This window comes from Microplitis mediator, chromosome 2 (assembly GCF_029852145.1).
Source record: "Microplitis mediator isolate UGA2020A chromosome 2, iyMicMedi2.1, whole genome shotgun sequence".
Taxonomy (NCBI): Eukaryota; Metazoa; Arthropoda; class Insecta; order Hymenoptera; family Braconidae; genus Microplitis; species Microplitis mediator.
This window is the reverse complement of record NC_079970.1, coordinates 6,755,193-6,772,098: the sequence shown is the minus strand read 5'-3', so window position 1 is coordinate 6,772,098 and position 16,906 is coordinate 6,755,193. Positions and strand designations below refer to the sequence as shown.

Below are 16,906 nucleotides of genomic sequence, written 5' to 3'. Positions count from 1 at the left end.
ATAAACTGTTTATTAATATTTAATTAACTGTGTATTAATATTTGATAATGACCGACTTGGAAACAATCTAAGTAGTAAACCGTTTATCAAATATTGATAAATTTTATTAATATTTTATCAATTCTTTTCTCAGTGCACTTTGAGGACTAAACTGGAATAACATGATCTGGATTAGAGCCTCAAAATACTCAAAACATACAGGAATAATTTTATCCGCATATGAATCTCAAAAGTCTCATTCGAAGTATTCTCTCCCCTCTTTTCTTCTATCTAAAATTTTCAAAATTCGAAATGTAACTTTTCATTCATTGAGGATTTTCAGGTCTTAATTATAATTTAAAATCAATAAATTATTCGCATTTAGACCTCATAGTTCTCATTGGTGATTTTGAGTACTAAAGTAGAGTTACTTTCTGGGCGGCAAATAAAACATCAAAAGAATTGAGGCTTTTGAGGACTAAACTAGAATTCGTTTTTTGACTCGGGAATTTTTCTTATTTAAACTTTCTATTAATAAAAATTTAAATTTCTATCAATTCTATTTATAACATCAAGTTTTTTAATAGATTTAAATATTTTGAAATGTCTTAACTTTTTTAAAAGCTTTTATCAATTAAAATTTTCAAAAAAAAATTTTATTTATTTTTTCATTTATTTTCTGATGATTTACTGTATTTTAATACATAAAATATATCAAATTTCATTCATAAGACGGCAAAATCATCAAAGCCGGGTACATATGTTAAAGTGGGGGCTTCGTCTATAAATTTTTAATTAAAAATAAATCAGAACTATGAAGTCACAACAAAATCTTTACAGGTCAAAATAGATAGAGTTCAGCAGCATCCATACATTTTTTTCTATCACATTTTGCGTTCAGTCTCTTCTATATTTATAACACAATATACAAATTTAGCTTTCCTTGAATTATTAGTTAATGAATAGTATATTAAATAAAAAGGCCTCGATACGACGTTCAGCCAAAAGTTTATTAACCTTTGAAGTAACGGCTAATGACCTTGAGACTTTTTTTTACTAATCCCTCTTGAGACGATATTATTTTTTTGATACCCATGTCGAACATTACACCCCATAATGAAACACGCGATCCTCCTGATGATCGTAAGCCAGTAATTGGGCGGAGTTAAAAATAATTAGACAACCTCCGGAGTTTTTTTATATATTCTGCGAAATGTGTTGCGTGAATGGGGAAGTTTTTAGAATTTATAGACAATAGTTATTAGTTTCTAAGCACCTGAGTGTCTTGGGGTCTATATTTTGAGGGTAATAAAAATTATAGCGATGACCAATGCAAATAAAAATAGGGATAGTAAATATATGTAAAAAATGGTACACTTACCCTCGAGATAATATGCAGGTTTCAGTCTAACGAGGCCGGGTACTTGTGTCACGCCTTGGCGTGTCGTATTGTGCAGTTGCAAAGCTGCCAAAAGGTCTATACTACCCCCTATATCATTTCCGATTCTCGTTTTAACTACGGTCACTGTCGTCGTTTCAGTCACTGCAGCGGATGCTGGACTCGTCGTTTCCTCCTCTATACTGTCGCTCGTCGCTCCCATAACTGCAATAATAAATATTCATTATTAATGCTGAATTTTTTATTGCAAATCGTTAAAATATATGTTCATATTAATATTTAATAGTCATATGGAATCCACAAGATTCCAGTCAATGCTTCACTAGATCTAATCCTTGGAAGTTTAAACTCAAAATATCTCAGTAAATATTTAGTGGTAAAAAAAAGTATAAGAGACCTTTTTTGTAAAGAATTTTATGTTCTGCAAAATAGATCTCTGGCAATTTTTTTGATAACTCAATATTTATAGAGATATTTGCCAAAAACGTTTATTTAGTCACCTTGGAGTGAAATTTACTCCTAAAAAGAGTTCATTTTAATATTAAACTCCGAATCAGAGCGAATGCGGACTTAGATAAAATTAAAAAGATCACTCTGAAATCACTTCGCTGAAAAAAAACTCCCTATTTACTCCGTATGAAGGGTGATTTTTTTAAAAACTTCGGAACTCCGAGTAACGGAGTAAATTTGGATTGAAATAAAATCCGTAATCACTTTGAATTCACTCCTTTTTTTTGTCATAACTTTAATTTCTACAACTGAACAAAGACTCTAGGGTCCGGCCCGAGTCGAAATTTAGAGCCTATATAGGCCCTTCTAGCCCGAAATAGATCCGATTGAGAGCCTTGTAGTCCTCTAGCTCCGACTTTGAACCCAGAGGTCCGAACATTCACTGAGAGGTCCGATTTTGAACCTTCAAGTCCGACAATATTAGTCCCGTAATAAATTTCGATTCATTATAATTAAATTATTTATGATGATATAAAAAATTAAAGATTTTTTAAAATTTATTGCAAGCATTATTTTTTTGACATGCAACGAAATTTATATAAAATTAATAATTATTATTATTATGATTATTCCTATATTATTATTAATTTATTATAAAAAATTGAACTATTAACAGCATTTGCTATATATTTTGATAATTTTAATTGAAATTATTTTAACCATTGTAAATGCAAATAAAATCCAGAGTAACAATAGATTATTATTAATCATAATATTAATAATGCCAATGATATTAATAATATGAATATTATTATTATTACCATAAAATAGGGCCCAAAGTTCAAAATAGGACCTAATTTTAATTTTCATCAGATCCTATATTGAACCCTAAAGTGTGGAAAACGGAAATTTGTAGCACTTCAGGGACCAAAATCGGACCTAATTTAACATGAAAACAGACTCTATTTTGAACCTCCAAGTCCGAAATAGACCCTACTTTAGAAGGTTCAAAATGGGCTCTAAATTTCGACTGGGGCCTATAAACCCCTTGTGACCTTTATGATTCTCATGTCAGAAGTGTGACTATTGAGTGTTAATTTAAATAATTGTCCAATCATACAATATTTATTTAATATAAATATTATTGGAAGTAAAAAAAATAGATTAGGGTAATTGTTATTCCTGTTGAATTATTTTTAATTGTATAACAATATAATTATTACTTTTTTTGACACTTGTAAAGTATCTGAACAATGTTTTTTTAAATAACATATTGTAATAAATGAGTGACAACTTAAACGATGTTCACGGGAAGAAGCAGCGAACTCTACCGTGGCATTGGCCGTTCACGAGGTCGTACACGTGAAGTCGAGGCAGTTACAACTACATTTAAGTGTCGAAGTGCACCCGCCGAAGGACATGAAAAAAAAGTTTTAGTGTCTATACTCTATTTCTCGTATTGATTTAAAAAACAGAAGCGCATAAGTTCATTTCTCAGGTTTAAAAAAAAAATTATCCATTATTTGCATCTACTTCATTCTCCATAAAATAGATTTCCAAATATATGAAAATAAAACTATCAAATGTCTCATTAAAGTTTAAACTAAATAAAAATATTAAATTCGTAATTCTGTTAATTAAATTATACTTGAAAGCAACATTGCAGTTTCAACTCCATACGTTTTCTTTTCTGTAAATTTTTCTTGTGCCAATTAAGTTCAGACCATGTGTAGCGAAAGGGAAACAGCAGTAGCAGCAACAACAGAATAAGAATAATAAGAACAAGGGAATAGAAAAAGAGAAAAGAGAAGCCCTTTTGAGCCCTCGTATTTCATCGGTACCTTACGGATGTCTCATTCGTTGGGCGACAAAGCCGAGCTTTAGCTACGCGTTGTAACTGAAGTAAATCGTCTGGTAAATTAATGACAGGGTAGATACGATTACTATACTACTACTGCTTACTATATATACATTCACCACAACTGCTATAATTATTACAACCACAACTATGCCAGCTATCAATACTTTACTACATCTGCTTTGCTACTACTACTACTACTACTACTACTACTACTACTACTACTACTTACTACTCCAACTAATGCTTTCAAGTGATATGCTACTCTTTTTCTAAGTCGGTATCATCCTTCGTCAGCGTTACGTCATGCGTCTGTGCTTACACAACGTCGCGCCCGGCGTCGACGAGAAAAGTATAGAGAAGAAGATGCGGGATGAAACGGAAGAGGAACAGGATGATGGCAGACTGCCGGGCGTCGCGACGACGGGGCTATCGAACCGTGTACGTGGGTCTTGTCCACTTATTGCTCATTGCACAATTTAACATTTTTATGCTACTCTCAAATTACTTATTATAACTACTTACTTTTAACTATTTAATACAATAATAATAATAATAGTAATCTGTGAAAAATTTGCGGACTGAACGCGGAGTGAATGATTTTTTATTTATTTAATTTCTTCGGAGTGAATTTCACTTCGAAGGGAAGTTTCGGAAAATATTAATTATAAAAAAAATTACTAATAAATAGTGAGCTTATGATATTTTGACATTTATATTGAGTACGGAAATAATTACGAGCTCCCTTTCCATATATTCACGCAAAATGATTTTTAAAAATTATAAGCAGCTGATCATAAATTTTGAAAAAATATAATTCCACTGAGTCACAAACTGTCGTATGATTTACATCAATCGTACCACGAGATAATATTTCATATTGTACCGAAATATAAAATATTCCCATAAAAACTGTGTCACTATAGCTATTCAATAATTTTACATTTCCACTATGTATTATACACTGTAAAAAATCATCGGGGTAAGTCCAAGCGGTGTAGGTGTTAAAATTGGCGGTGTTAAATTTTAACCCCGAAAGTGGTGTGAAAATAACGCCGCCGTCAGTGTAAATATTTTTTACCGGTGTTGAAATATTTTACTTTGAGAATGTGTGCATATGTGTGTACGTGTGTGTGTATTAAAATATTTTTTGCATTTTATTAGCTTCCAAATGTTAATACTCTGAGCGGACGCAGTTTACCCCGCTTTTACACCGGTATTTTAACACCGCCGAATTACGCCTCCTACAGCGGTGTAATTTCATTTTAACACCGTTCTTTTTACAGTGTATATATGAAATTATAATTTAGTGAGTTACTAAAACATTTTATAAATTAAAAACATAATATTTTAAGTTTAATTATTAACATCTGAATGAATTATTTATTTAAATAATTATGTTTCTAATTAACAGCTGTTTCTATTAAATATTAATTTATTTAAGTATTAAAACTCCGGACCGGAGTGAATGCAGATTGAAATAAAATTCGCGTCACTCCGAAATCACTGCGCCCAAAAAAAAATCCCTATTTACTCCTTATGCGGAGTGATTATTTTTTTAAACTCTGGAACTCCGAGTGACGGAGTGAATTCGGATTGAAATAAAATCCGGATTCACTTCCGATTTTTTACAGTGTAATAAGTAGATAAACTGTAACCAAATATGTATAATTAGTTAACTATATATATAATGATGATCTGAAAATTGAATAGGATAAAGAGCTGATGACAAAGAAATAAAAATATATAGTTATGGGTTTTATTCTCGTGTAATTTAATTGGCGTATCTCGATGAGTTTGGGGACTTGTACACTGTAGTCTGACGTGTCATCGTCTATTTGTCATATCAAGAAGAGTAGATATCTCGCAAATGCATTTTTCACCCTCAACTTTAACGCTCTCGAATATTATGAGAATAAGTTTCTATTCCACTTTTCGTTAAAGGTAGTACGAGGGTTCACACCCGAATGCTATCGATCAATACCCTACGACAAAGCTTCCATGTTTCTCCCTACCTCAAATTGCGGTTTCGACACGTGCAAAGTGCGTCTTAAAGATATATCATATTGTCGAAATAATACATGAAATATATTATTATTCTTCATCATTTAATCAAACACTCTATCGTATAAATTTTTATTTATTACATACTATTTTTTTTTTTTTTTTTTTTTCACATTGTTCTAATATTAAATATATAAGATAAAAGCACCTATACCCGCTCACTTTTCATTGGAGTGAGATTAAATCACTCAATATAAATTAATGAATAAAATGAAAAACCAGATTTTTTTTATAGTTATTTTTTGAAGTTTCGAGTATTAAAATAAAATTTAAGTTTGAAGAATAATGTTGATAATTCATTATTATTAATTTTTAAAACAAGGTCCTTGAGTGTACCCATAGTCGCTCACTAAAAGTTGTGATGTACCATTACTCGACCAACACATGGCCCTATAGTCGCTCAAAGACAATATCAATTAAACTATGATAAGATTATTGATTTGGACAAATAATTTATAAATTATACTACTTTATTCTTTCATAATATAAAATTTCATGAATTTTGAAAATGTATTTAATAAAATATACTTATAACAATTCTTAAAAAATTTGACGTAACTTAAATTTAATCTAACGAATGAACGTTAAAGTAAAAATGCCCGGCTGAGCGCGATTTTGAAATAGTCATTTAATTTAAATTTATAATCTATTATAAAATAACTTGATACGTCATATGTTAATATATTTAGATTCACAAATAATTATTTATCAATAATAATATTTTTAGTTGTAATTTTTAAAAATAAAAATTATAGAAAAACGCCTTAAACAGTTAAAGTGAGCGACTCATGGTACTGAGCGGATATAGGGACTTTTACCTTATCTGACAAAAAAATATTATACAGCATTCGTATTATTTTGTATTTAATTTTACGTCAAGTACAAAATTATATATTTTACCTAGTGTCCAGTAAATTATTATTTATTAAATATTTTAATTATTTTCTCTGAAATAAAAAATATTTCATGATTTTAAAAAAAGTTTTTGACAAACTTTCACATACATATAGAATTATTAAGCAATAAGTTATTTTAATGTCAAAGTTTATTAGTAAATATTTATGCTGATATTTAAAAAAAATTTTCTACTGCCCAGAAAAAAAAGAATTTTTTAATTTAAATATTTATTTTAATTACAATGATCGGATATTAAAATCTTTAGTACTTAAAAAATTTTCAACACGTGGGTAAATCTCATAAATTTTTCTACGTCAATTACTCATTAATTTTCTTTATTCCTTAAACAGAGTTTCGGTTCTCAAGACGGGTTAATAAATAAAAGCAATTAGGGACTTAAGTATTTTTGCATAATAAATTTATTGAATTGAATAAATAAAATGAGAGGTAGAGTAAAAGTTATGAAAAAGTAAACGCTGGGAACTACTTGGATTCCTGTAGGTATAATGATAGACGGTTGTGTACCAGTATGAGTCGAGTAGTCAGGGTCAAGGTCGAAGCTAACTCGATCGACCGGTCGTCGACTTTGACTTTGTATATTCACGTACTCTATGTGTTTATGTTTACTCATTAACATTGCATACAATATGTAACAATAAATGGTAATAATTTTCGACAATAAGAGATTGATTGGAACAATATATAGTTGTCTGAGACGAGTTTCGCGTCCTTGTTAAAGCATCACATCCATATAAAAAATCATGACTGTTGATGGTTCAGCCACGACGCCAGTTCGTCAGTAAATTGCTTGTCAGTTGGCTTTTCCTTTTTATTCTTTTCGTAATGTAAGGGAAAGTTAAGAATATATATATACCTATAGATGTATCAAGAGCTCCAGTAGAGAGAAAAAGCAATTCCACTACAATTTTACAGTACAATCGGATACTACTGGCTGGTAAAATGAGACAAAAACCGTTCTAACGAGTGAAGAGTAGCAAGGCCACAAAAGCTGCCTCAAGGCTAATCTCTTCCTCAATCATGGAGCTTTTGTATCGCAATGTGCAATCGCGAGATGTTACTCGACAGGGTGCTTTTCGCACGTCGTCATGCTTTCACCTCATTTCCCTTTCTTTTATTCTCTCAATACATCCTTATCGGAGTTATAAAAAAAAAAATAAAATAAAATAATAAATCCATATCTTTTACATAATTTTTTAACTGAATAATGATACTGAAGTTAGCCGACTTCTAAAAATTTTTGGATTTTTTTAAAAACGATAAATTACAAAATAAAAATATTTTTTAAAATTGCACCTATAGTTTATTTAATTTTCTACATGTGCATATTTTTAGTTGTTTTTTTTTAAATTAAATGGTTGAAAACAAAATTCGAAAGTTGTCAATTGTCTGCTCACTTCAGGATCATATCTGAGCTTTTGTTTAAATCCGAATTCACTCCGTCACTCGAAGTTTCGAAGTTCTTAAAAAAAAATCACTTTGCACATGTAATAAATAGGGAGTTTGTCTTGTCAGTGGGGTGATTTCCGTCGTCTGGATTTTATTTCCGCTCCGCATTCACTCCGGCTTTAATCCGCGTTCGATCCGCGAATTTTTTCCAGTGTAAATATTTAAAAAAATTCATAAAAAAATAATAAAGTAATTTTTTAAACGATTTATTACCGGATGAAAAGTTCATTAAGTAATCAGGTTAAAATAAACATAATATAAAAATATATCAATATAGGTAGATTTTTATCACTTTCATATAAATAGCTACAAAAATATGTATCAAAGACAATTGCGTTCCTAGAAATCATATTCAACAATCGGTTTACAAATATAATTTGTGATCACGCGATCGTGATAGTCTTTTATCATTCTCACCAGCCGTTTAAAAGTCATCGTTTAAAAAAAAAACACTTGAATAATAAATAAACTATCAGTGCTTTATTCTTTATTCACCAGTTTTTTTTTTTTTAACTCATTTAATTTTTTTTTCTTTCTCTCTTTATCTCCGTTCACTAGTACGAGTACTATTTTATAATTCAAGTACATTACTTCATTGGAATTCACGATAAAAAACGTATTATTGAAACAGGGAACTTTGTGAACACGTGAAATAATTCCGTCTATGTCACGAATTTTTTTTTTTTAATAAATATCCAGAATTCTTTATAAAATTCAAGGTTTTTTTTGTAATATCAATAAAATAAACATACAAAAGATCGGGAAAATAAATATTTAAACAAATCATTGAATAATGATACTTATTATTTATATTCTCTGAGTCATTTTAAAAATTTTTTTATTATTACTGTCTGTTAGATTATTTTAAAAATAATGTAACATGAAAATATTTACGCAGATCAATAATAATTATGCAATAACACGCAAGTACGGTTGGTAGAGTCACGATAACAAATATGAATAGTGGAAATCATTGAAATAAAAGGTGATTCAACTTGTAAGAAAAATAAAAAAAATATTGAATAACGCACAACGACCTAAAGAGACATTGAGCACGCTATGAATTTTTATTGGTCAAAGAGTAAAATCGAGTGACGAGTGACGTGTGACCCTAATGTAATTTTAGTTTTATACTATTTTTATTTTTACATACATTCTCTGTACATATAAAATACTTTTTTTTTATTTTCTTGTTATTCCGCAATGATGACCAAGCAATTTCACACACGAATATGCAGCTTTAATTATTATTATTATTGTTTTTTTCACTAAATTCGAAATTGTTTGTTGCTAAAGCGTACTAATAGTATCTATGCAAGTCGAGTATTGTTATTTCGGAATTTCCATGCCAATGGTTTTAATTCGGGTTACCATTTAATGTACAAATATATCCACTAATTAAATTATATCTATTGGAGTATAAAATAGAACGAAAATAAATAGTAATTGTTAATTATTATGTTAATTTATTATTATTATTATTATTTTTTTATACAATTGGCCATAGAATCGTAACTCCATGCGGCCACCCAAAATACATAATTTTACATAATAGTATATATATAGTGGTTGAACAAACGACATAAAAATACAATAGTTTAATAGTATATGTATGTTATATATTAGACTGCTTTTTTTTGCGACAATTTTTTTTTTTACTCCCATCCCGAAATTTTGTTGGAAATACCCCCGAAAAAAATTCCCTGAGAGTTTGAGCCCTTAATATTAATATAAAGTACTTTCCCAGAGCAGGTGAAATTTCCCATTTAAAATACACGTAAACTTGGGTTTTTATTTTTTTAAACTTCTATAACTCCGCGGAATTTTATGATATCATCTCGCCCAAAGTCGGGATTTTTTCAGAATTAAATGCTCTACAAAAAAGCCCATTGTCGCGAAGTGGTAACTTATACGGGTGGGGTAGTACGGACCGCTAAACCGAATTTTTTCATAGAATTCTCGTGTTTTCTCTCATTTTCTCATAAACAACAAGAACTACAGAAAAAATGTAGAAGACAATTTTGCAGGAAATTTAATTTCCTACAAAAAAGGTTCTGAGCACCAAATCACTAAGATTGATATTTTCTGAGATATTAATTATTGAAGTTTACGTAGCATTGAATTCCCATAAAATCTCGAATCAAATCTTAGAAAATATTGATTTTTTATTGGACTAATATCTTAATTTATATTTTCGACTAGAAGATTAATAGATTTAATAATTTTTAAAATTTCTACACTGAAAAATTTGCGGAGTGAATGTGAATTAAATCCGGAGCGAATGATTGATTATTTATTTAATTTTCGCGGAGTAAAATTCACTTAGAAGGGGAGTCTATTTAAATATTTAAACTCCGGTTCGAAGTGAAATTCACTCCTAAAAGAGTTTAATTGGAGTGAATGCAGATTGAAATGAAGTTCAAATCACTCCGTTTAAAAAACAAACTCCCTTTTCACTCTATATACGGAGTGATTTTGTTTAAAACTTCGAATGACGGAGTATATTCGGATTTAATTAAAATCCGTAATCACTCCCAATTTGTTACAGTATATAAAATAGGCGTTCAAAATTTTTTAATTATTTTTAATTCAGACAATCAGGGTTTGAAGTCAAAAATTTAATTTTTTATCAAATTTGTTTTATTTTAATTTTTTTTTATCAATAAGAAATTAATGTAATTAAATTTTTTGAGTTTATCAAAGAATTGTTGTCTTTAATTGATAAAAAAAATCAGTATTTAATTTCAAAATATCCAAAAAGTTGGTATGAAAAATTTAGTATTTTCGCGCGAAATTTAAATATGTGTAAAATAATTCAGAAAAATTTAATTAATGGCTGAATGGAAAGAGTTAAAATGCACCATGACAAATATTGGTCGAGTGTTTCTGAACAATATACCCCAGGCATTGCATATCAAAACAACACAAGGCTCAGCACAATATATGGAAATATTATTACTCGAGCTAATGCTAATGTCACTGGCAGGCGCGGAAATTACCTCCAAGTGGACAATATCCAATGAATATGCAAATTAAATCTCAACTGACTCGAATGGTACTGTCGTTGTTCTGTAGTCTGTAGTGGATGCATGACCTGTCAGGACACAGTCTTTTACCCACCATCAAATACAATTGACGAATCTTAATGATACATATACCGTCTCTTGCAGTCTATTCTATTCATCATGCCACAAACTTACCACCAGAAATTATTGAATTTATGATTTGTTAACTGAGATAATTAGAAAAATTCTAAATAAAAGTACTTGGATATTTAAAATTAAAATTTATAAATAACTCGTGTAAAAAAAAATTCGTTTCAAAAAATTTATGACATTAAGTTGAAATTTCACGATCTATTTCAACAATAAGTTCGAACTTTATGATCTTCGAAAAATTCAGTGATAAAAATAACAATTATTGATTTAGTATTTAAACTCTTGTGTGATCTATTTTTGAATTTATTCTTAAAAAATTAATTTTCAAAGTTTTTATTCGTTTTTGAAAAGGATAGAAAGTAATAAATTCCGAATCAATAATTATTTTTGTAATTTTATTTAAAAAAACTTTAACTCGAATTTCTAAATTGTCTCGAATTCAAAATTTCTTCATGCAAAAATTTTTAAATATTTCCGGAATTTTTTTACTTTTCACACGGAAATGTAAAATATTCGAAAAGATATAAAACGATTATTAAATAAAAAATTAAAATGGATAGTAGAGCAAAAATTATTTATAACTTATCGATAATCGAAAGTACTTTGACATTATGAAAGGTAAGTCAAAGATGAAATATCGACGCGTTTGAATGCTTCTCAAAGCCGCTGATTAATTCACTATTAACTTTAAAGAAAAAGTTTCATAAATAATATAAAAAATATATTGTCAACGTAATCTAGTTTAGTGTGAAATTGATTTGATCGGGGGATGAATGTCTGGACACTTTGGCGCCAGTTCAAAGTACGTAAATAAGTACAAATCGTAAATACTTGACAAAAGAAAGATAAAAATAGTTAAATGAAAAAGAGTAAAGAGCCGTAAAAAATTTTATATCAACAATGTCGTGGTAATGATCCGATAGATAAAATGAAATGAATGACAGACTAACGGGAAAAACGTATCTCAGCTCATTACTTCAAGGAAGAGACGTTAATATTATTGCAGATGGTTAAATAAATGTCACAAAGAATAATTGCTCAGAGAAACAGAAGTCTGATAATGTTTTTAGTCACTACAGTCTTAAAGTTTGTAACAAATTAACACTTTGCTGAATTATTTATTCATCTGGATAATAAGTCACATCAGTATATAATACAAGTTTCTCTTAGTTTTGTACGTTTTGTCTAAATACTGATTTATCTTCCTTTGTTTAAGACTCGAAAATATGAGGGTTCAAGTGCTCTTTAAACGCACCACTTACAATCAAACGTTTTAGGGACAGACAAAAGTGATGTTAGGGTGAATTTTTTTGTCCCCTGAAACGTATATTAAAGTACTGTTTCTGCTTTTACGAATTACAAAGAGCTACTGATACTCAACGAACTGAAAATGAGTAAGAAACTCAAATATTTTTATCACAAAAATATATTTATTATTGCAATACATTGATAGTAAAGTAAAATGTAAAAAATAATATTGATAAAAGAATTTTGTAGCATTTAAAAAGATTTCTTAGTATTTAAGAAATGATTTCTTAAGACATAATTTCATAAATATTAAGGAATCGTTTCTTAAATACTAAAAACTCTTCAAATGCTAAGAAATATTTCTATCAGTGAACTGATGTAAGTATCGAGCGAAGTTTTTTTAAGTTAAGATAATGGAGAAAAACTCTTTACTTGGTGTAATTTGCACACTGTGTTGCTCAAAATTTTTATACAAAATTATTTGAATCATACCGAGAAGCGTAAATATTTTCGATTTTTTTTTTAATTTTCTAAGTATAGAAAGAAAATTCAAAAATCGTAAATTAAATCCAAAAATTTTCTATTAAAATATTTAGGGGAGGGAGGGGCAAAAGGGGGTACTTAAAATACCCAATTTTCGAGGACTCAAATACACTATATTATTTCTGTTTTAATGAAATTCAAAGTAAATAGAAAAAAAATTTTCAGTTACCGTTGAAAAATATTTCATTTCTGCGGTCAAAATGAGGTACCCCCTAAAAAAAGTCAAAAAAAAAAAATTCTGGATTTTAAATGAATTTCATTAAGTTCAATTTTTTTGCAAGTAATTTACATGAGAAAAAATGATATTTTACATGATTATTGGATACAAAAGAAGAAAAACAAATTTTTAATAGTTTGTATCATAAAATAAACGTCATTAATATTTTTCAACTGACAATTGAGTTTTGAAAAAGTTTAACAAAAAATATTCAAAATAACGCTCAATTATATTTACAAAAGTGATTTTGGAATATTTAAAAACCATTTAAAATATAAAATTTTTTTAAAATAAAATTTCAGGGGTACACCGTTTTGCATATCCTACCCCCTTTTGCTCCCCCCCCCCCTGTTTATAAAAAAATTCAAAATTATCTAAAAATTGTAAACTTTTGTTATTGTTTGTATTAGAACATATTGTTCTAGTTTCTTAAATATTAACAAAAAATAACTTTTTTTAAATTCAGAAAAAAAACCATATGTTGCTTCTGGTATTTTTAAGGGGGCGAGACACTTCCAAAAATATTTAACAATAAGAACTCAATTTTGATCCATCATATTAAAACATACATTACAGTAAATAGATTGAAGAAATCTTATTTTTAGATAATAATACCATAAATATACATTAATATAAAAAAAGTTATGACTAGAATCACTGAAAGAAAATGTGATTTAAATATTTCTAATAGAAGCGGCACATGTGTGGGAGAGTTGTCTCAGTATAAATTTTTATTTTTGTACTACAATTTTATTTATAACAAAAAAAAAAATACAACGTCAATGCTTGTCTAAAAATAATGTGTCAAAAAATTGACATTTAATAATAATAGTTTCGTATAACGCTGAAAAAAAAGTCCCACCTTCATTTTAATCGTGTTTAATAAATAAAAGCTATCAATCTATCATTATGAGATGAAAAAAGTATTTCAATGTAGAACAAATAGATAAAAAGGTCTGATAAGTAAGTCCTTTAACGATAACCCTCAAAATGTTTCGAACAAATTTCTTACGAATCACTGCTGCGTAACTAAGCTCTGCCTGATGTTTATTTTCTCCGGTTTAAATAACCCCCGTGTGTGACGATGAATGTAACAGTCAGAAGGCGGCAAACCCGAAAGTTCTCGAGGGACAATAAAGTACACATAAAGCCCCTATGCACATTTGATGATCCCAACATTTTCCTACCCCTCAACAATCCGTTATTTATCTATAATGCTAAAGAATCCTTATTTTCATAATCACACTGAGAATAAAAATAATAAATATTGTAATATTTTATGAAAAAAATGTATAATACGGCTATTTAAATTCAAAAATCCTTTTATGGTTACTTAAGTATCCGCACGATTAATGTACGGAATAGTGAATCCATTAAAACGATGAAAAATGGATGAAAAGTGTGAATAGAGATGAAAGAGGAAAAGACAATTTTCCTGTAATTCTACGGCTGTCACCCTTAATTCGCAATTCAACGAAATCTTAGGGCGGTTTCTTTTCTTTCCCTATTCGTCGAACGGGTGTGTTTGAATCCCCGAGGAACTTGGGTACCGCATTCGATAATGAGCAATTCGCTCACCATTTCCCAGTCTTTTGTGCCCTTTGTGGCCGCGTGCCAGAATATCCCAGGGGAACAAACCACCCCCGACATTCTATTCTCTGTCCCATCGAGGACAGTTGGCCCTTTCTATACATACAGCTTCTATTATGACTTGATAAATATAGTCACAAAACTATCATCATTGTATGGTAAATAAAGTATTTATGAGCCAAGATGGTACACCGTAACCCGTAGGTTTATAGCCTATCACTGAACAACAAAGAAACTTTTTATTGTTCTATTACATCTGACCTATAATCTTTCAATTTGAATAAATTTTCTTCAGTTCATTTTCCTGTTTTATTTTTGTAATTCATAAAAAGATTTAATTTTAGCGACGAAAGTACACGGAAAAAAATTTACTGTTGCTGCAACAGGAAAAAATCCAGTTGCAGCAACAGGATTCTCCTGCAGCTGCAACAAATCGGTCATGTTGCAGCAACGTGATAAAACCCACACGAAAAATTATATATGTGACATATATGCATCAATGTATCGACTATATGGGACATATGTTATTTATATATTTTTTTGTGCGGAAATCCTGTTGCAGGCACAGGATTTTTTTCTGTTGCAGCAACAGTAAATTTTTTTCCGTGTAATTTTAAAAATGTTTCGATATCAAAATTAGAAATGAATCAAAAAAAAAATAATTAATGATTCAAAAAATTTTATTCCGCAGACGGTTTTATTTCCGATCATATTTTTTAGTGAATGAAAATTGACAATTAACTATTCGTGGTATTCATATTTTAATAATTAATGATAAATGATTATAAAATATAACGATTATTAAATACAATTGTTATGAGTATAAGATCTTGAAAAAATAAAATAATTTTGTTGTGTTACATAAATGATGGAAAAGTTTGTTCGTCGCTCGGAACGTGATTCAATAATTCAATTGGATAATTGTAGATTATTCAAACGCTTGAGTTGCTATCGTCAGTATCAGTTAAATGGATGAACCATGTTCGATCGTATCGGCAATCAAATGCCACAATATGTACATCATTTTTTAGTCATGTCTTTTGTATTTGAACAACAATTATTTTGAGTTCTATTTCTGATACTAACACAATTACTCAATTTATTTATACTTTTAAATCAAATAAATGAAAAACTTTATTTACGGAATTAAATTATCTACTCAGGATTAACTTTTATCTATAATTAGTGATAGTGAATATTGATGCACTTCGAGATAAAATATTTACAATCTATGGAGATCTAAGTCCGGCATTTTACTTGGATCTATATAGATCTTTTGAGATCCATGTAAATCAAAGCTAAAAAAAAGAAAATTATAAAATTATAATAAAAATTCAAAATTTTGATTTTGAAATAAAATTCGTGACCTCATAAAAAAAAAAATTTCATTTTAGATTTAAAAGATTTTTATATAAAATACAGAAGATTTCTTTTTTTTGTGAACTTGTTTTTTTTCGACTTGAATTTCATAAAAAAAAGAAAAGATTAAATTTTAAATGAATAATTAAAAGTCAAAATGAATTTATAAAAGAAACGATTTTATAGTTTTATAAATACTATTTATAAAGGTATTAAAAGTGATATAAAAAATAAATGTATCGTATGACATATCAATTTTTTCTGCGGCAATATTAATGTATGAATTTGCAACGCAATTGGCAATATATATTTCTGATTGGATAAAGTGTTATGTATATAAAAAATATTCTTGGTGGTCTTTGTCATCATCATCGCGGTGGTCATATATACCATTACCACGGCCATTAACGCTCAATAGCTGAGACAAATCGCGCAGTTCACTGGCCAACTACTTCGGCGAATTTGCAATTGCCCTCGAACTTGGCGGTACGGTAAATATTAATAACGATATAAAAAGACGGTTATTAATAAAAGAATATTGAAAAATAAAAAAATAATAAATTTTATGCGGATTTTATTGGCTATGCTTTATAGCAATGACGGCAAAAATTATTGCCGGAGTAAAATGGATTTTAATTGGGGATTGTATACGAGTATGATTATAAATACGACGGGAA

The 16,906-nt window shown here is 29.0% G+C and overlaps 1 protein-coding gene across 6 annotated transcripts in view; it reads right to left on the bottom strand.

Annotated features, from left to right (window-relative positions):
* The window catches only part of LOC130678420 (protein kinase C-binding protein NELL1-like), a 100,308-nt gene that overhangs the window by 26,152 nt on the left and 57,250 nt on the right, over positions 1-16,906 (bottom strand). For all 6 annotated transcript variants that reach the window (XR_008991819.1, XM_057485600.1, XM_057485596.1 and 3 more), the window contains exon 2: positions 1,361-1,582. Coding sequence is in view for 5 of the 6 variants with exons in the window: in XM_057485600.1 (XP_057341583.1) it covers positions 1,361-1,582 (222 nt within the window). In the remaining variant the exon portion in view is untranslated. The remainder of the gene's footprint in view (positions 1-1,360; positions 1,583-16,906) is intronic.